The sequence below is a fragment of the Passer domesticus genome, chromosome 25 (genome assembly GCF_036417665.1).
Source record: "Passer domesticus isolate bPasDom1 chromosome 25, bPasDom1.hap1, whole genome shotgun sequence".
NCBI classification, from domain to species: Eukaryota; Metazoa; Chordata; class Aves; order Passeriformes; family Passeridae; genus Passer; species Passer domesticus.
This window is the reverse complement of record NC_087498.1, coordinates 2,850,675-2,868,448: the sequence shown is the minus strand read 5'-3', so window position 1 is coordinate 2,868,448 and position 17,774 is coordinate 2,850,675. Positions and strand designations below refer to the sequence as shown.

Genomic DNA, 17,774 nt, shown 5'->3' with positions numbered 1-17,774 from the left:
AGTGAGGTGCCACAGCTTGTCCCTGAGCTCAGGAAATCAGCTGGCACATGCTGAAGGAGCAGGAGATGTTTGGTGAGTTCCTCAGGGATCTTTGTGGGCTCTGGATCACAGCTTGAGGGGTTTATTCCACACCTTCAGCTTCACAACCATTACAGCTCATCCCATCCATCACTCCCTGGGTGCTGCACCCCTCAGCCCATGCCTGCCTCAGTGCTGTCACCTAAACCAGGGATTTTACACTTCTGTCCCCACTGCAGGGCACGGCAGCACCCAGGGCCATCACCCACTCAGGATGGGTAAATATCAGATACACAAGGCTCTATTCTTTCTCTGTTTCTAGCAATACTCCTCCTCCCAAAACCATTTCAATTCCAAAATACTCCACCAAAGCTGAGACTAAGACCCTTGCTGTTAATGTCAGCCTCTCCTGCTCCTTCCTGGCTTCATGTTTATTAAGATATGAAGTTCTGTGGAACAAGATCTGTGAACTTGATCAGTTCTTCACCTGAAAGGTGCCGGATGTTGCCTAAACTAAATCACGCTACACATTGTAATAAGAACAGTTAATTAAATGCCAGCAGTGGGAAGGAGCGGGGGGCACAGCAGGGCTGAGGGCTGCAGGACGCTCAGCCCACCCTGTGCGCCAGCCCCTGCTCCTCTCCCGGAGTTCAGCTCCCAGGGCAGCGAGGGAGGAGCGGAGCTGGGGAAAGGACACCGTGGGGCAGGCTGAGGAGGAAGAGGATTTGCAAAGGGAGAGCGAAAGGGGTTTTCTCCTCTGAGAAATTTCCAAACCCGCGCGTTCTCCTGCCGCTGCTGCCCGCCGGGGATGCTTTCCAGGCTCACGTCTTTCCTGTTGCACCTGAGTCAGGCATTCCCTCCCTTCCCGGGCCCGGGCGGGCGCGGACCTGTCCCGGTCCCAGCACGGACCTGTCCCGGTCCTTTTCACGGACCTGTCCTGCCTCCTTCACGGACCCATCCGGGCCCCTCACGGACCTGTCCTGGTCCCAGCACGGACCTGACCCGGTCCCTCACGGACTTGTCTCGTTCCTTTTCACGGACCTGTCCCGGCCCCCTCACGGACCTCTCCTGGCCCTTCACGGACCTGTTGCGGCCCCCTCACGGACCTGTCCCGGCCCCCTCACGGACCTCTCCTGGCCCTTCACGGACCTGTTGCGGCCCCCTCACGGACCTGTCCTGGTCCCAGCACGGATCTGTCCCGGCCCCTCACGGATCTGTCCCGGCCCCCTCACAGACCTCTCCTGGCCCTTCACGGACCTGTCCCGGTCCTTTTCACGGACCCGTTCCGGTCCCTTCACGGATCCATCCTGGCCCCTCACGGACCTGACACGGCCCCTCACGGACCTGTCCCGGTCCTTTTCACGGACCTGTCCCACCCCTTCACGGATCTGTCCCGGTCCCTCACGGAGCTGTCCCGGTCCCTCACGGACCTGATCCGGCCCCCTCACGGACCTGTCCTGGTCTCAGCACGGACCTGTCCCGGTCCTTTTCATGGACCTGTCCCGCCCCCTCACGGACCTGATCCGGCCCCCTCACGGATCTGTCCCGGTCCCTCACGGACCTGTCCCGGCCCCCTGTCCTGGTCCCTCACGGATCTGTCCTGCGTCCTTCACGGACCTGTCCCACTTCTTCACGGACCTGTCCCGGTCCCTCACGGACCTGTCCCGGACCTTTTCACAGATCTGTCCCGGTCCCTTTCACGGACCTGTCTCGGCCCCTCACGGACCTGTCTCGGCCCTTCACGGACCCATCTTGGCCCCTCACGGACCTTTCCTGCGTCCTTCACGGACCTATCCCACCCCTTCACGGATCTGTCCCGGCCCCTCACGGACCTGTCCCGGACCTTTTCACAGATCTGTCCCGGTCCCTTTCACGGACCTGTCCTGGCCCTTCAATGGACCTGACCCGGCTCCTCCCCGCCTTTCCCGAGACCCAAACCCCTTCCCACGGCGCTGCTGAGGGGATGCAGCCCTCGGGAGGCGGCAGCTGAGCCCTGGCCTCCCTTTGAGGGCTGGCAGGAAGGTGCAATGTGGATGTGAGAGCTGGTGAGCAGGAGGGAGATGCTGCCCTGCTCATCCCAGCACCGAAAATCCACAGTTCAGGAATTATTTGTGTTTCACCCTCAGCGAAATTCTGCAACCCACAGTTCAGGAATAATTTGTGTTTATCCTCAATGAAATTCAGTGTCGGCCATATAACCCAGCCTGCCATTGTCACCTCTTCCTGCACTGTTTTATCTGTGGAATTTCAGCTTTTCCCACCCTTTCTGTGCCTCTCTGGGTGGGCTCTCCTGTGATATCCCACAGACGCTGAGTGCCCCAGTCTGCTGAAAGCCACTGGATTCTTTATTGCCCGTGCACACAAACGCTCCAGACGTGTCTGGCCTGCAGGTGCTGCCCTCAGGTCAGGAAAGCTCAGAGGAACCAAAAGCTGTCAAATCAGATGCTATTCTAAAGGGTTTTCCAGCTGCCTTTAAAAGAAAATGGGATTTTTTTTCTTTTTTTTTTTCACAATGCTCCTTCTGGCCTGTGAGAGCTCAGTGTAGGAACTGGGGCTGCTGGTGGGACGAGTCCCTCGAATTCCTGCTGTTTCCCAGCCCAACCTTCTCACTCAGACCTGCACTTCCAACCCCCCTTGGCATCAAACCATTCCTCCTAAATCACCACTCGAAGCTGAATTTAAGCAAAAAACAGGTCAAGCTATAGCAAATTGTGGGAGAAATGAACAGAGTTGTTTGCTGACACTGTGATCCTCAAGGCAGAGCCAGTCCCAGGCGCTGCCACCTCCCCTCAGACGCGGTCCTGGGGTGGGGACAGGTCCAGGGCAGCGCTGTCCCCTCCGGAGCAACCCTGGGCGATGCTGCTGGAGGTGGCGAGAAAGGAGGAGTAGGCAAGGTCAGCGTCCTCCTTGGAGCTCTGGGAAGGACAGGAGGACACAGTCAGGAGATGGGGATGGGCAGCACTTTGTGGATATCCCAGGATAACACGGGGACACTGCAGGAGTGGGGTAATCCAGCGGCTCACACTGGTGCTGATGTGAGCATCAACCCCGAAAGCTTTTAGGTTTGGGATTCCTTGGCAAGCTTGCCCCTGGGTATTGGCATCCAGCTCCCCCTTTACTGGTGTCCTGACAGTTTCCTTGATTGCTCCAGTTCAGCTCCTGGCACTTCCAACACCCATGCCTCTCCTGTTGGTAGGGACTTTGAAAAGCACAGGCTTGAATCTGGCACCTGCAGCCACTGACAAATGGGGCCACTGCACCATGATCTTACCCAAGGGGAGAGGTGGGGAGACACAGAAAACTGGGGAAAGGCAGAGATGACAGCAAATCTCAGCTCTTGCAGTGGCAGAGCCCTCCCTGCCTCCCTGTGTCCCCTGAACCACTGAGAAGTGGGATGTGATGGTTTCCAGCCATCTGTTTATCCCAGTGATTTGTATCTCTGGTAACAAGCCCAACCTTCCTGACGCTGCCTGGGGCTGCCTTGGTTTATTTCTTGAAGCAGAGTGGCTGCTGTTAATGTCTCTGCTAAACAGGGAGTGAGGACAGGAGTGAGACCCCCCCACCCACGGGGCCTGATCTCAGCAGGGGCTGGATCTGGGTAAAATGGAGAGCCCCTGGATATAAATAAAGCCCCTGGGTGGAGACAACCCCTTTGGGACAGACTGCAGGGCTGTGACCACATCTCCCAGGGCTGTGGCCTCTCTCCTGCCTCCCCTTACCCTTTTTGCCTTCGTTGTATTGGCAGCACTTTCTGGAGTGTCCGTGGTGGTGATGAACTCTGCAGGGAGAGAAAAGAAATGTTGGCGAGGGGGCAGTGGCTGGCAGGTGTTTCTGTGGCTTTTGTGGGGTATTTCAGCAAGGAAGGGCTGCCCCTGACCCCGGGGCTGGGCTGGGCTCACTCACCGTCCCCTCCCATGGCGGTCTCCTGGCTCTCCTTCACGCTGTTGCTGGCACTGAAGTCCCTCACGCTCTCAAAGTCTGACATGCTGATGTTGGTCCTGTAGCTCCCCACGGACACCAGGTCTGGTGAGAAGGAGGAGGAAAATCTCTCAGGTCTTGCTCAGAGTGGGTGGGAGCACATGAAGAGCCAAACCCTCTGTGCCAGGTGATGCTGTGGCACAAGGGGCAATGCCCACGGAGGGCTGGGCTCTGTCCCAGCCTGGACACTCTGGGAGCTGGAGCTCTCTGGATGGGTCACAGGAGGAGCAGGGGATTGGAGATCTCTGGATGGGTCACAGGAGGAGCAGGGGATTGGAGATCTCTGGATGGGTCAGTGTGAGGAGCAGGGGGTTGCAGCTCTCTGGATGGGTCACAGGAGGAGCAGGGGATTGGAGATCTCTGGATGGGTCAGTGTGAGGAGCAGGGGATTGGAGCTCTCTGGATGGGTCAGTGTGAGGAGCAGGGGGTTGCAGCTCTCTGGATGGGGTCAGTTTGAGCCCTCTGGATGGGTCACAGGAGGAGCAGGGGGTTGGAGCTCTCTGGATGGGTCACAGGAGGAGCAGGGACCTTCCTGCCCATCCTGGTGTGGTACCAGGAGAGCAGCTCAGCCCAGCACCTTCAGCTCAATGCTGCTGCTGTTTCTTGAGAGCCCAGACAGGCAGGGACTCACCAGATCTCTTCAGCTGCCTGTATTTGACAATGGCAAAAGCTGTCACAACAATCAGGATCAGGCCAGCAAGAGGGCCAAGCACTAAGGCCAGAGTGTTGGAGCCATGGCTTTCATCAGAGCTGGAACAGAGAGAGAGATCTCACTGAGAGTGATGCACGTGAAAATCCAGCAGGCTAAATGTGGGTATGATGGTAATTCTGAGTGAGCATGGTGCAATTCAATCAATGATCTGGATTCTAGCACACAGAATAAAACAAAACCCAAATAGAAATATAGGCTTGAGGTCAGGCTGAAACAGCTACATCAGCAGCTAGGTTATAAATATGTGAAGGAAAATTCTGTAATATTAACAGAAGCACTTTGTACTTGGAATTTCTAATAATTTCCTTCTGATACTATTTTCTCAAATTAGAGATTAATTGTGAGTCATCTTGCCCTTTGCTGTCACTTTTTATCTTTTCTGACATTTAGAGCAAAGTTCTTTGGGACAAGATTTTTTTTTGTGTGTTGCTAAACAACACACACAAGGTGTACAAACACAACGGGTTCATATAAACCCTACAAAAAAAGATAAATGGCAGGGGATGGAGAGTACCAACCTTTCTGGGGCAGCTCCTTTTCGCACCTCAGCATCGCTGCGGGCTCCTCCTGGGGGAACAGCTCCGGCCTCGTGGCTGGAATCAACGTCCAGGAACTCTGGGCTGAGCTTGGCATCTCTCCCTGTGTGTCCCAGGGAAGGAGGGTGGTTAGAGAGCAGCAGCAGGAGAGCTGGACACAAAAACTACTGGGATGTGGTTGGTGGACACAACATGTGTTTGTTTGGAGCTGCTGCTGTGGGTTTTGGCTTTCCATGAGAGGCTCTTCAGAAGGGGGTCAAGGCCTGAAATGCTCTCACACCAAATAATTTACTGCAAAAATCTCAAGTAGGCTCTCTCTGCCTATGAACTTTTGAAAAGTCTTGCATTTCTAAGTTCTGCCTCTAATATTTCCAGATGAAATTTTGCCTCCTTGCTTTGCTTTTATTCCTGGCTCTTTGCCCACCAAAAGCAATGAAATGGGGCTGCTTTACTCTGTGTTCACTTTGGCCATCACCCACTCAGGATGGGTAAATATCAGACACCCAGGGCTCTATTCTTTGCTTCTAACACTATTCCTCCCCCAAAACCATTTCAATTCCAAAATACTCCACCAAAGCTGAGAGTAAGCCCCATGCTGTTGGTGTCAGCCTCTCCTGCTCCTTCCTGGATTCATGTTTATTAAGATAAGAAGTTCCCTGCAGCAAGATCTGTGAACTTCACCTGAAAGGTGCCAGACGCTGCCTAAACTAAATAAATATATTATAAAATAAATAAAATGCTATTCTAAAATATTACAATAATATATGATATTATTATAAAATAATTACTATTTTACTAATAATTACTAATAATAATTATTATTATTATAATTACTCGAAGTAATTATTATTCAGCTATAATATAATAATTATTGAATAATATTATTCAATAATAATATAATAATACATATATAATTAAATATAAAACTAAATAAATATCTTATAAAATAAATAAAATAATGTTAGAAAATAATATATTATCTATAATGTTATTATTAAACAATAACAATAATTATTATTAAATAATAACATAATAATACTTACATATAATTATAAAAGTATACATTATTAATTATAATTATTTATTATGTAATTATAAGTTATTTATTAGAATTAATTCTATAATGATGATATTATATAATATTATCATTATATTATAAAGTTATCATAATATTCTATAATTAATATAATAATATATAATTATATAATATATTATACTATATATTATATATTATATATTATATATTATATATTATATATTATATATTATATATTATATATTATATATTATATATTATATATTATATATTATTAATATAATAATATATAATTATAATAATTATAGAGAATACTATTTATCAACAATGAAAATAAAATATTATAAAATAAAATATTACATTGTAATAGGAACAATCAATCAGCACGGGGCTAAAAGTAAAATTGCTGTGGAAAGAGGCGAGTTTTAGACTGAAAGAGCTTTGTTACGGCTGGGAAGTCAGAACTCGAGAGGCAAAACCCCCGAAGGCGAGCCGTGCGAAGCAGGGCGCTGCTGGCCCCTGGCTGCGGGGTGCCAGCGCTTCTCCTTCGAGCTGCTGCAGCCTAGCGGCGATGGGAGCGCCCCGCCGGCACAGGGCCAGCCTGCGCGGGCTCACCTGCGCTCACCCGCAGCTCCACGGCCATGGTTTCCCCGAAGAGCCCGTTGCGCTTCACCCCGCACCAGTACCAGCCTGCATCCTCCGCGGCCAGCGGGCCCAGGCTCAGCACCGCCGTCCTGCTGGAGCGGTCACAGGAGTCTCCCGGCTCCGGCAGCCCCTGCTGCTGCGCTGGCAGCATGGCACAGCCCGTGTTGTCCCACCTGCACCAGTACTTCTCGAAGGAGTAGTACTTGCAGGGGTAGCAGCAGGTTAAATTCACCCGCGAGCCCGCCTGTGCCTCCACGCTCTTCTTTCCCGTCAGTGCAGGTTCTCCTGCGAGGGCAAACAGGACATCAGGGCTGCTGGGAGAGGTTTCAGGGGTGGGGGAGGCAGGCAGCAGGTGGTGGTGCTGCTGGGGATGGAGCCAGGAGGGAAAGTGCTCCTTGTGTTGCTAAATTAACATTAGAGATGCTGTTTATTGTTCTGTTCTTGCAAGGCTTAAGAAATAATTCATGAGAATTTTCTGCGAATGCATTCCCACAAAACTGAAATTTCTGTCTCAGTTTTAAAGCTGCTGGAGTGAGTTCAGCCTTGGAGCTCCTGTCTCTCCCCAAAAAGCCACACTGCTCACTTGGGGTGGGTCTGTACCTCCTGAGCAGGCAGAGAACTGCCAGGGCACAGGTCTTACCTGGTACAACCGTCAGTTCTGTTGATGATTGCAGATCCCTCAGCTCATTTGACATGCACCAGTAACTGCCGTTGTCCTTCTCCTGCAGCTGGTTGAGGATGATGGTGACAGTTTTGTTTTCGGGGTTCTCAAACATGGCCACTCTTCCTTCATAGGTCCTCTTCACATTCCCAGTGTTGTCTATGATCATGTCACAGCCCCTGCCTCTCCGCTTGCACCAGAACCTCGTGGAGGAATTTATTAGAGGGTCATAGAGGCACTCGAAGCTTGCTGAACTTCCATTCTTTGCAGTTATCTCGGTCTTTAGGTGAGGGAAATTTTTGTCTGTTGGTAAGAATGAAATGAGCAGTTATAAGAGTCCCACTCGTGTCCATGGGGCATCCTCCAAAGAAAATCAACATTATCAGATCAAACGAAGCTGCTATGGCTAAGGGAGGGCCAGGCAAAGCTCAGGGGTGCACACATCAGGAGATTGTTCTGGCACTGGTGGGAGTTCATCCTAAAGGGTCGGTCAGGTCTTGCTTTTTCCCAAATTCACTGAGCGTTGTTGGCTTTGTGGACAGATATTCCAAAGCTTTATTCCCTTTGCTAGAGGGACCATCTACAGTTGTCAGTTTGAGATTTAAGGAACTGGGGGCTTCAAGAGACAGCTTGCTTGCCTCAGACTGGGGGGGTGGAATTTGTCTCCTGGAGTTTTGGGCTGGGGAACAGAGCTATCCACTTCTGGGAAGGTGAAGTTTGGATACAAGCTTCATTTAATGATGGTTAAGTGCGTTACAGGTGGTTAAATGAATAAAGTATGTAGATGAGAGAATGGGATAATAGCAAAGAGAAATTCAAGTTCTTGCTAAATAAAGTGAAACTGCTGGTGATGCTTCTGAAAATCAGGAGAGAGAAAGGGAAACAGCTCACCCTCGTAGATGAACACGTCCAGTTCCTTGCTTGTGTTATCCTTGCCATATTCACCAACCCCACAGTAGTACAAGCCTGCATCCTCCCAGTCCATCTGAGTCATGGTGACACGGAACGAGCCTGCAGGGTCCTCATGAGTCAGCTGAACCCTCGCTGGGATATCTTTGTCCTGGCGGGTGTTAATAATGTTCCGGCAGCCCTCCTTCTCCTTCTTGCACAGGTATCTCGTCATCGCAGCTGTGTCCTTCCCAAAGCCGCAGGTCACGGTCCACGTGCTGCGGAGCTTCACGTAGAAGAGCTCGGGTGCCTCAGGAACAGGTGGGGCTGAGCAGAGACACACAGGGGCTGAAATGAACCCTCCCCAAAAGCACGTGCAGCTTTCACACACCGGGCAGGCCAGAGGTGGAGTCTTGTTTAAGAGGGAGAGGGGGAAAAACTCAAAGAAAATGGTATTTTAGGAAATATATTGGCAAAAAAACCCAAGAAATGGTGTTTTAGGGAATCCTAATATTGGTAAAATACCAAGAAAAAGGTATTTGAGGGAGACCTAATATTGGCAAAATATCAAGAAAATGGTATTTGAGGGAGTCCCAAGGGTGTAATTACTTAGGTTTAAGAGGGAGAGAGGGAAAAACTCAAAGAAAATGGTATTTGAGGGAGTCCTAATATTGGTAAAATACCAAGAAAATGGTGTTTGGGGGAGTCCTAATATTGGTAGAATACCAAGAAAATGGTGTTTGGGGAAGTCATAATATTGGTAAAAGACCAAGAAAATGGTGTTTTAGGGAATCCCAAGGTCGTAATTACCTTCAGCAACACTGAGAGTGACTCTGTAGGAGAGCCCTCTGCCATTGACCCCCACGCCACACTGGAAGGTGCCGGCATCCTTCAGCTCCAGCGCTGAGATGTTGACCAGGAAATGTTCTGCCTCGGGGTGGTCAGTGAGGGCGATTCTGCCCTGGTAGCCGGGAGCCACGTAGTCAGTGGACACCACAGTGAGGCAGCTGGAGCCCTTCTGCTTGCACCAGTATTTCCTGTCGTGTCTGTTCATCGGGGTGGGTGGGTAGAAGCATTTCACGGTGACCGAGCCGCCCAGCACGCCGTGCACCTGCCGGGGGCCGAACACGGGGCTGGAGACTGCGGGGAGAACAGGCTGGGGTCAGTGCCCTGCGTGCCCCAGGGCTGTGTGTGCCACCAGGGGCCCAGGAGGTCCTGTGGCAGTGAGGGGCACCCATGAGATAAAAGTCTTCCCCATGATGCCTTCAGATTTTAGCTTTTATATTTTTCAGATCCTGTACTGCATTAGTGTAGAGCTCTGAAATGCATATTGAGTGTTAGAAGCTCTCTTCACATTTTGGCCAGACAAAAATCCCTCTGGGCCTGCAGCTCAAGGACGCCCTCTGCCTCAGGCCCCAAAAGTATAAACAAGAGTGAGTTTTGAGGGAGCAAACTGGGGGTATCTGCCTTCAATACCTAAAGGTGGAATTGCAGAATGTGCAAATGGACCAAACTTATTTCACTCTGAGAAAGTCATAGCCATTGTCCATTTTGGGTGTAGCCACGTGGGAGGCTTCGTCTGCCCTCAGTGTACCTGAAGGCCCTTCATTAAATACATCCACTTTTATCTTTTTAACTTTTGTCCGGCCTCTGTTTCGAGAAACTCAAAAAACTGTTTTTGAGAAACATTGTCCATTTTGGGTGTAGCCTCGCAGGAGGCTTCGTCTGCCCTCAGTGTACCTGAAGGCCCTTCATTAAATACATCCACTTTTATCTTTTTAACTTTTTGTCCGGCCTCTCTTTCGAGAAACTCAAAAAGCTGTTTTTGGGAAATATTGTCCATTTTGGGTGTAGCTTTGTGGGAGGCTTCATCTGCCCTCAACGTACCTGAAGGCTCTTTGTTAAAAACATCCACCTTTATATTTTTAACTTTTTGTCTGGCCTCTGTTTCAAGAAACTCATGACCATGATCCATTTTGGGTGCAGCCTCGTGGGAGGCTTTGTCTGCCCTCAACGTACCTGAAGGCCCTTCATTAAATACATCCACTTTTATGTTTTTATCTTTATCTTTTCAAGCCTGCTGCAGGCATCACCCAGACCCCCCTCCTCCCTTCCCAGTGCCACGTCTGGTCCCTGGGCACCCCAAAACCTGTGCCCCAGGCAGGTGACACTCACTGGCTGCCTTGGGGAGGTGTCTGCTTCTTGCAGACCCAGCTGGGACCAAGGCGAGCAGGAGGAGGAACGCCAGTAAAGTCATTTTTCTTGCATTCCCTGGAAAAGACGTGGAAGATATTGAACAATCACATTTGCAAAATGTTGATCATCTAATAATCTTCATGCTTGGAGGATATGAGGGTCGTGGCTACGTGAAGTAGAGAGAAATATTTTTATATTTTTAATTGCTCCTGTTGAGGAATTGGATGGGGAAAAGGGAGTTAATAATATTTCTGTTCTTGACTGGGTTGCTGCACAGGAACAGGACCCATGGATCTCATTCCAGCATCCCAATATTCCCTCTGTCACAGAATTCCTGACTGGAGCCTTTATTTAGTGACCTTTTGTTTCTCTGGTCTCTCCAAGGACACACAAAAGAGAAAAAGGATGATATTTTCACCTCTGCATTTTAATTCTTTCCTCAGCTGCTGAGGAATTGAGTGAGCTCTGCTCCTCCAAAAATCAGATTTTATATGCATTTCCTGAGCACACCTCTTGATCCGCCTGCCTGTTCCAAGTTCATAGAAGGCACCTACAGGAGCTGATGAGAGGTGCCAAGGAAAACCCTTATAAACAATCAGAGGAATTTGATTTCAGGGCATCAAATGACACAATTTTATTAAGGGTAATTCCCGGCAGGAGAAAAAAGCTTTTATTTCCCTGTTAAGATGAAAGGTGTTCTGTTGTGCCTCTTCCTTGTATTGTGATTTCTCCTTGCTCAATGGCCACTTGTCCATGGCTAATAATTAACTCACTGAGCATGAAAAATTCTCTTTCAAACACATCCCAGAAGTAGCCAGCAAGGCAAACATAACAAATTCTGCACAAAGCAAACAATGTGGCACAAAGAGGGCCTTGATGTTTGCCCCTGGCTGACAGCAGCTCCTCTGCCTGATGGTCACCTCACTGCCCCCCAGCCTGTGCTGCAAGCAGGCCCCAGCTCAGCCTTGCCTCTTTGGGCAAAGTTGAAATAATCTGTTATTCTCATTTCTTCTAAAAGTTCAGCTGGTTTTGGGTACAGCCCATGTTGTTCCGTCAGGTCTGGAAGGGTTACCAAGATCTGTGCCCACCCAAACCAGTGGTTCCTGTGCTCTGGCACCACCAACACCTACAGCTCTGAGCTGTCTCCAGCCTTGTTTTCTAGATATCCTTTAAATGTAAATGGAAAAATTACAACAGAATGACCTTTCCTCTTGCTTTCCAACTCAGGACAGATAATGTTGTTGTTGTTGTTGTTGTTGTCTTCGTGTGGTTCTGAGAAGGAATAACACTTTCTGTTTTGATTTCGTGCTGGGCTCTAAACCTTGCTGCAGCTCCACTGGGTGACAAGGACATTTTAGTGCTGGGTGTAAAGCTCTGGGGAGGGCAGACCCCCCTCAGGCCCTCTTTAGAGATATGTTTTTAGTGTCTTTACCCTTAAAACTGGCTGATGGTCATTTCCAGGACACCTCTCTGGACGTGGGTTGGGACCATCACCTTCCTCTCCAGTGTCATTTTATGCCTAAATTTTGATATTTTCCATGTTTCCAGCAGCAGTGCTCTCTGGCCATGCTGGCTTTTCCAAATCTCCTCCATTACAAGACTTTCCCCATGTTTCTGCTGTGCTTTTGGGATTCTGTCAGTCCTGGGGACAATCTTCAGATTTATGATGATTTGGGAGAGACCAGGACCTGACCCCCAAGCTGTGCAAACCTGAGCCAGAAGCTGCTCTGTTTGGGTATGGAACACCAGAGTCCAATTCCCAAATTCTGCTGAATTCCTGCTGCAGGGGTTGCCAGGGATCAGCCCAGTCCAGCCCATTAGATATTAACTATTGCTCCTGACAATGACCAGTGTCAAGGCCGTGCCATGGCATTGACAAAACACGAAGGTTTAATTGTGACATTTGTCACTCCAGCCTGGGATCCTTTCTGGCTTTTTGTTTGCTCCTATTCAAATAGTTGAGAAATAACAACAGAGGTATAATATATTGTATATATTCTATATATTTTATATATAGGTAATATTTTGCCCCTCAAATCCTTTTCACCCATGGGTAAGCTGTGCAGATGCAAATTGTTGTAGAGAGAGTGTTCTGTGAGGAGGTGCTGGAGGCTTCTATGCCCAGAAAAAGGGTACAGAAACAAATTTAATTTGGATTATTCACATCTTCAACTGCCCATCAAGGTCACTGCTGATCTTGCCTTGCCATGGGTTTTATTTGCTGGGATGGGGAAAAGCCACTAATCCACCCCATTTTCATGGGGTTAAGAATGAGCAATCAACTTCCAGATATAAAATCAAGCTGACCTAAACACGTTCAGAAAATAAACTTTTCCAGTTCCAAGCAGATGCCTCCTTTACAATATTGAGAGAATATATAAGAGGGGCTCGTTTGGTAGTGCAGTGAGCAGAAACACTTAGGTAGAACTTGCTGAAGATTATCAGGATTTACCAAGAATCAGCAGTTTTTAGGAACGCCTGCAGTGCTTGGGACCCTCTGAACTAAGAACGTTTGTGTCAGTTAAAATATGAGCAACTTATTTCAGAAAAGAAATAAAATAAAATAAGCAGGCAGCTGTCATGGCAGTGACTGCAATCCCAGCTGCTGGCCAATTTTATGTTCCTTTCAGCTGTTGGATCCACTCTACACTAACCTGAGACCTGATTTTTTGTTCCTTTCAGATCCTCCATACACCCACTTGTTGCTTTTCAGATCAGACCTTCATGGTTCATTTGTTTCTTGGGCTGGAAAGTGAAACCAGCTTCAGCACTAGTAAATTATTTTCATTTAATTCTCTACCACCTGCAAGGAGGAGGAACATCCTATGGCCCAAGAGCACACGTCCACCTCAGTCTGGAGGGATGGATGGTGCCACTGTGGGTTCATTAACAATTGCAATTAGATGATGTTTATTTGTACTTCAGAAATGTATTAAATCTATAGGAATGTTCCCTTTATAGAGTAGGAATTCATGTGTGTAGGACCCACACCTTCACAGGTCTGAGTGGGACAGGGCTCTGCCAGGCTCCTCTGATTTCACTTTTAGGACACCACATCCAGTCCATCCATTTAAGCCTCAGGTTCTACTTATCCTCCTGTAAGTGTACAAACTTCTCAGAGAGCTTCCAAAGCAGCTACTTTAGGACACAACTGCAACAATTCTCTTCTAAAATTTCAAAATGTGTCTGTTGGGGTTCAAAAGCCAGTAATGACCTCAGGCTGAGTCGCAAAATTTAGATCACTACAGCAATAATTACTGACTTTTCTTTCCTATGGTAAAACTTAATGCAAATATTGTAATGATAATTAATGCTGGTTTTTTTTCTTCCAGAAATTAAATATTAAAAATCTGCTGCAGAGAAGAAACCATAACTGCCATAAGCCTGTTCCTATGGTTCTTTCAGAAGAAATCAGCCTCCCACCAGTGAGCTCTGAACATGAAATGGCTCCAAATTGCTGCGTCCCTCCCGTGTGAGGAAGGCTTCTCAAAAGTGGCTCAAGACTCGTGTTCTTCTCCTTCCCCATCCCAGCACGGCCCTACAGAAGGTTGTGCACTCCCAAAGATGCCAAAGCAGCATTACTTACACTCCAGGCTCCTCCTGGCACTTCTCTCTTTCCCTCTCAGGCTGACCCTCGAGCTGCTGTGAGTGTCCTGTGTCCTGTGTCCCCGTGGGGCTGTGGCAGTGCCAACCTGCTTTAAATACTCCCTGCACCTTTAGCCCTGCGTTTCCACCTGTTGTGCCTTAAAGGAACAACATCCAGCAGTGCTGCCAGGTGAGCTCTGCCCTCTTGGGGCTGGGAGCCAAAGCCCAGCCAAAGCCCAGCCAAAGCCTAGACATTGCCCTGACAAAGCCCAGCCACTGCCCAGCCAAAGCCCAGCCAAAGCCCAGCCAAAGCCCAGCCAAAGACCAGCCAAAACCCAGCCACTGCCCAGCCAAAGCCCAGCCAAAGCCCAGTCAATGACCAGACATTGCCCTGACAAAGCCCAGCCACTGCCCAGCCAAAGCCCAGCCAAAGCCCAGCCACTGCCCAGCCAAAGCCCAGCCAAAGCCCAGCCAAAGACCAGCCAAAGACTAGACATTGCCCTGACAAAGCCCAGCCACTGCCCAGCCAAAGCCCAGTCAAAGCCCAGCCAAACCCAGCCACTGCCCAGTCAAAGCCCAGCCAAAGCCCAGCCAAAGCCCAGCCAAACCCAGCCACTGCCCAGTCAAAGCCCAGCCAAAGCCCAGCCAAAGCCAGCCAAAGCCCAGCCAAAGCCAGCCACTGCCCAGCCAAAGCCCAGCCAAAGCCCAGCCACTGCCCAGCCACTGCCCAGCCCATGTCCAGCCCACGCCCGGCCAATGCCCAGCCCAGCTCTGCTGTCCCTCCAGGGTGTCCCCTCTGATCACAGCCACCCCAGGGCTGGGGGGCTCCCAGGAAAGGCCCAAGGTTCCTCCTCCTCCTCTGGCAAGGAGCTTGGTGGCTCTGTGGGGTCAAGTCCATGGAGAGTCTTCTGGGTACCTCTGTGCCAGCTTTTTGCCCAGGCAGGACCCGAGCAGCCAGGGCAGCTGTGATTCCTTGCTCTGCCTCATTTTAATGATGCAGAAGCAGGAATTCCTTCTGACTGGGGAGTCACTTGGAGCTTTTCTCACCCACTCAGTGAAAACTGATGTGTTTGAAGAGGGTGGCAGCTCCTGTAGTGCCTGGGAGCTGCAAGAGCCTGACCCAGAATTGGGATCTTCAACAGATTTATCAGATCCTAAAGCCAGCCCTGGAAGTACTTTTTATTTAGCTGAGGGTGCTGAGCTCCATTTCTTCTGTGATTGTGCAGCTTTTGGGGTGAGGAAGGATCTTTTGGGGTGAGGAAGGAGTTCTTAGGGCAAGGAAGGATCTTTTGGGGTGAGGAAGGAGCTCTTGGGGTGAGGAAGGATCTTTTGGGGTGAGGAAGGAGTTCTTAGGGCAAGGAAAGATCTTTTGGGGTGAGGAAGGAGCTCTTGGGGCGAAGAAGGATCTTTTGGGGTGAGGAAGGAGTTTTATGGGGTGAGAAAGGATCTTTTGGGGTGAGGAAGGAGCTCTTGGGGTGAGGAAGGATCTTTTGGGGCGAGGAAGGAGCTCTTGGCTGTGGCTGTGCTTGGTGGGGATCATGGACTGAGGGAGCAGCCACCTCTCCTCGATGGGAACAAACCCTGATCCCCTCCAAGCTTCCCACCAGTGCTGCCTCCCTGGGCATTCCAAACATTCCCCAGGTCATGCTGGCATGACTTTTTTGCCCGGTGGCCACCACTTGTGCTGGCTGGACCACAGTGGACACAGCTGTGTTTGCTCTCCTGGAGCTCCCACTCTCCCTTGGGATCAGCTTCCCTGCTGGACCCTGCAGAGGGATGGAAGTGTGCTTTTAACACCTTGCAGAGGAAGGTGGGATGGCCTGGGCAGAGGAAAACCTGGCAGAAATATGGGAACCTCTACCTGCTGGTGCATTTCAAGGAGAAAAAAATTAATCCAAGGTGAATGAAGAATTTTTTTTTAAACCAAACCCCCCTTTTCACCCTCAAGGTTTCCAGTAAAACCAACCCCTTGCCTCATGCAAATATATTTGAAATGTGTTTCCTTGCTTTAGCACACGAGGAAGCATTTCCCTGCCAAGTCCCAGGTTCCAAAGCATTTTGGCATCTCCAGAAAACAAACAACCTTCGGATTGCTTTTATTTGGGGAGTGCAGATTGCAGCATGAGCCCCGATCTGAGCGTGAAACCAACGCTGCTGCTCGGGGTTGGGCTGTGCTTGGGCTGGATTTCAGCTGGGTCTGCAGCTGTGGATGTTCCTGCAGGAGAGGTGAAGGAAAAACAGCACTTTGGGAACATTGGTGTCTGAGAAACTGAAACAAAACGTGGTTTATGTGCTGGAAAATGACTCCGTGGATCAGGATTTTTTTAAAATAACACAAAAAATCCTTATTTTTTTGAGCAGACGGATTCTTTCCAATTCTGTGATTCTCTGATATGAGCAACCCTGAAGCAACAAAGGTCCTTCCTTCCCTACCCCTCTCCAGTTTTACCTTTCCCTCAGAGAAACAACCCACAAATAGCTGGTTTCAGGGCGTTATTTTATTCTCTCTTCAGTAAAACACAGAGCAGTTTGGGCAGTGTGGGGGTTCAGCTCTCAGCAAAGAGGATTTGGGTTCTGAGGAGGGCAGGGGGAGGTGTTGGGGGCTTGGCTTTCCACAGAGAAAATTCCCAGCTGGGGTACCCAGGGGCTTTCACAGAAGGTTCTGGCTCAAGTCTTCATCAGGCACCTTGAAAAGTAATTTTTCCCCATAGGGTAACTGTAAAATAATGAAACACAAGAGAAGCTGTGATCTGAAATTGCCTCTTTCTGGTATTTGTAGAAGTAATTTCATAGGTATTTCTGGGTTTATGCCAAACTTGGTATTTAAAATTATATTTTAGGGAGTTTTGAGAACAGAAAGGTGAGAAAAACCCAGGTCAGAGGGGACTTCTGGAGTCAACCTCCTGCTGGGTTTAAAGAATTATCCCAGGCTTACCCCAGCTCAGACAGCTGAGAAGGAAAGACACAAATATTTTCTGGGTTTCATTCTCCCTTTTAGGAGTTTTTCACAGAATGTTGATAGTTTAGTTGATTTTCAAGGTTTTAGTGGAAGTGTAATTTTTCTTTCTATTATTTATATTTAGGACCAGAAGACCCCTGTTGGCTCTGGGTGCATTGGAGTGAGAACATGAAATCACCAAATTTTTGAGCCACTATTCCACTAATTTTTTTCAGTGGAGTCCTTCTCACTGGTACAAATTCCTCCAGATTAGATACAGTTTAAAATATTTTCTGAGATGATTTTTACAGGAGCTTTTCTCTAAAAAGCATCAACAATCTGAGACTCTTACATAGAAGCTGGTCATCCTGATAGTTCCAAGGATAGCAGAGATTGTCCTGCACAACAGAACAAAAGAGAATGACATGGTTGCAACACTGAGAACAATAATTACTTTTGTCTAATACTGAGAAAGGAGATATGAAATCAGAATTTACTGAAAGAGGCAGGAAGTGAGATAACAGCTTTACTGCTTGCAATCAGAAATTATAATCGACCCTACAATAAATATATAAACTTGA

The 17,774-nt window shown here is 48.8% G+C and overlaps 1 protein-coding gene and 1 long non-coding RNA gene across 2 annotated transcripts; one reads left to right on the top strand and one right to left on the bottom strand.

Moving 5' to 3' along the window:
- Positions 1 to 2,340: 2,340 nt before the first annotated feature.
- Positions 2,341 to 14,415, bottom strand: PIGR (polymeric immunoglobulin receptor). The gene is made up of 11 exons (XM_064399114.1): positions 14,257 to 14,415; positions 10,650 to 10,745; positions 9,285 to 9,614; positions 8,478 to 8,801; positions 7,566 to 7,889; positions 6,896 to 7,210; positions 5,227 to 5,347; positions 4,628 to 4,746; positions 3,922 to 4,041; positions 3,738 to 3,796; positions 2,341 to 2,933 (listed from the first exon to the last, which is right to left on the bottom strand). The coding sequence occupies exons 2-11, from the start codon at positions 10,729 to 10,731 to the stop codon at positions 2,808 to 2,810; spliced, it is 1,920 nt and encodes a 639-aa protein (XP_064255184.1). The 5' UTR covers positions 10,732 to 10,745; positions 14,257 to 14,415; the 3' UTR covers positions 2,341 to 2,807.
- Positions 9,665 to 17,774, top strand: LOC135286126 (uncharacterized). The gene is made up of 3 exons (XR_010350613.1): positions 9,665 to 9,907; positions 14,003 to 14,445; positions 17,339 to 17,774. It is a non-coding gene; the product is annotated as an uncharacterized LOC135286126 (long non-coding RNA).

Excerpts from the sequence above, each read along its gene's own strand:
- PIGR (XM_064399114.1), bottom strand. The coding sequence starts at position 10,731 with ATGACTTTACTGGCGTTCCTCCTCCTGCTCGCCTTGGTCCCAGCTGGG. Across the intron at positions 7,211-7,565 it reads AGAACTGACGGTTGTACCAG|GAGAACCTGCACTGACGGGA; the intron begins GTAAGACCTGTG and ends TTGCCCTCGCAG. Across the intron at positions 2,934-3,737 it reads ATACAACGAAGGCAAAAAGG|AGCTCCAAGGAGGACGCTGA; the intron begins GTAAGGGGAGGC and ends TGTCCTTCCCAG.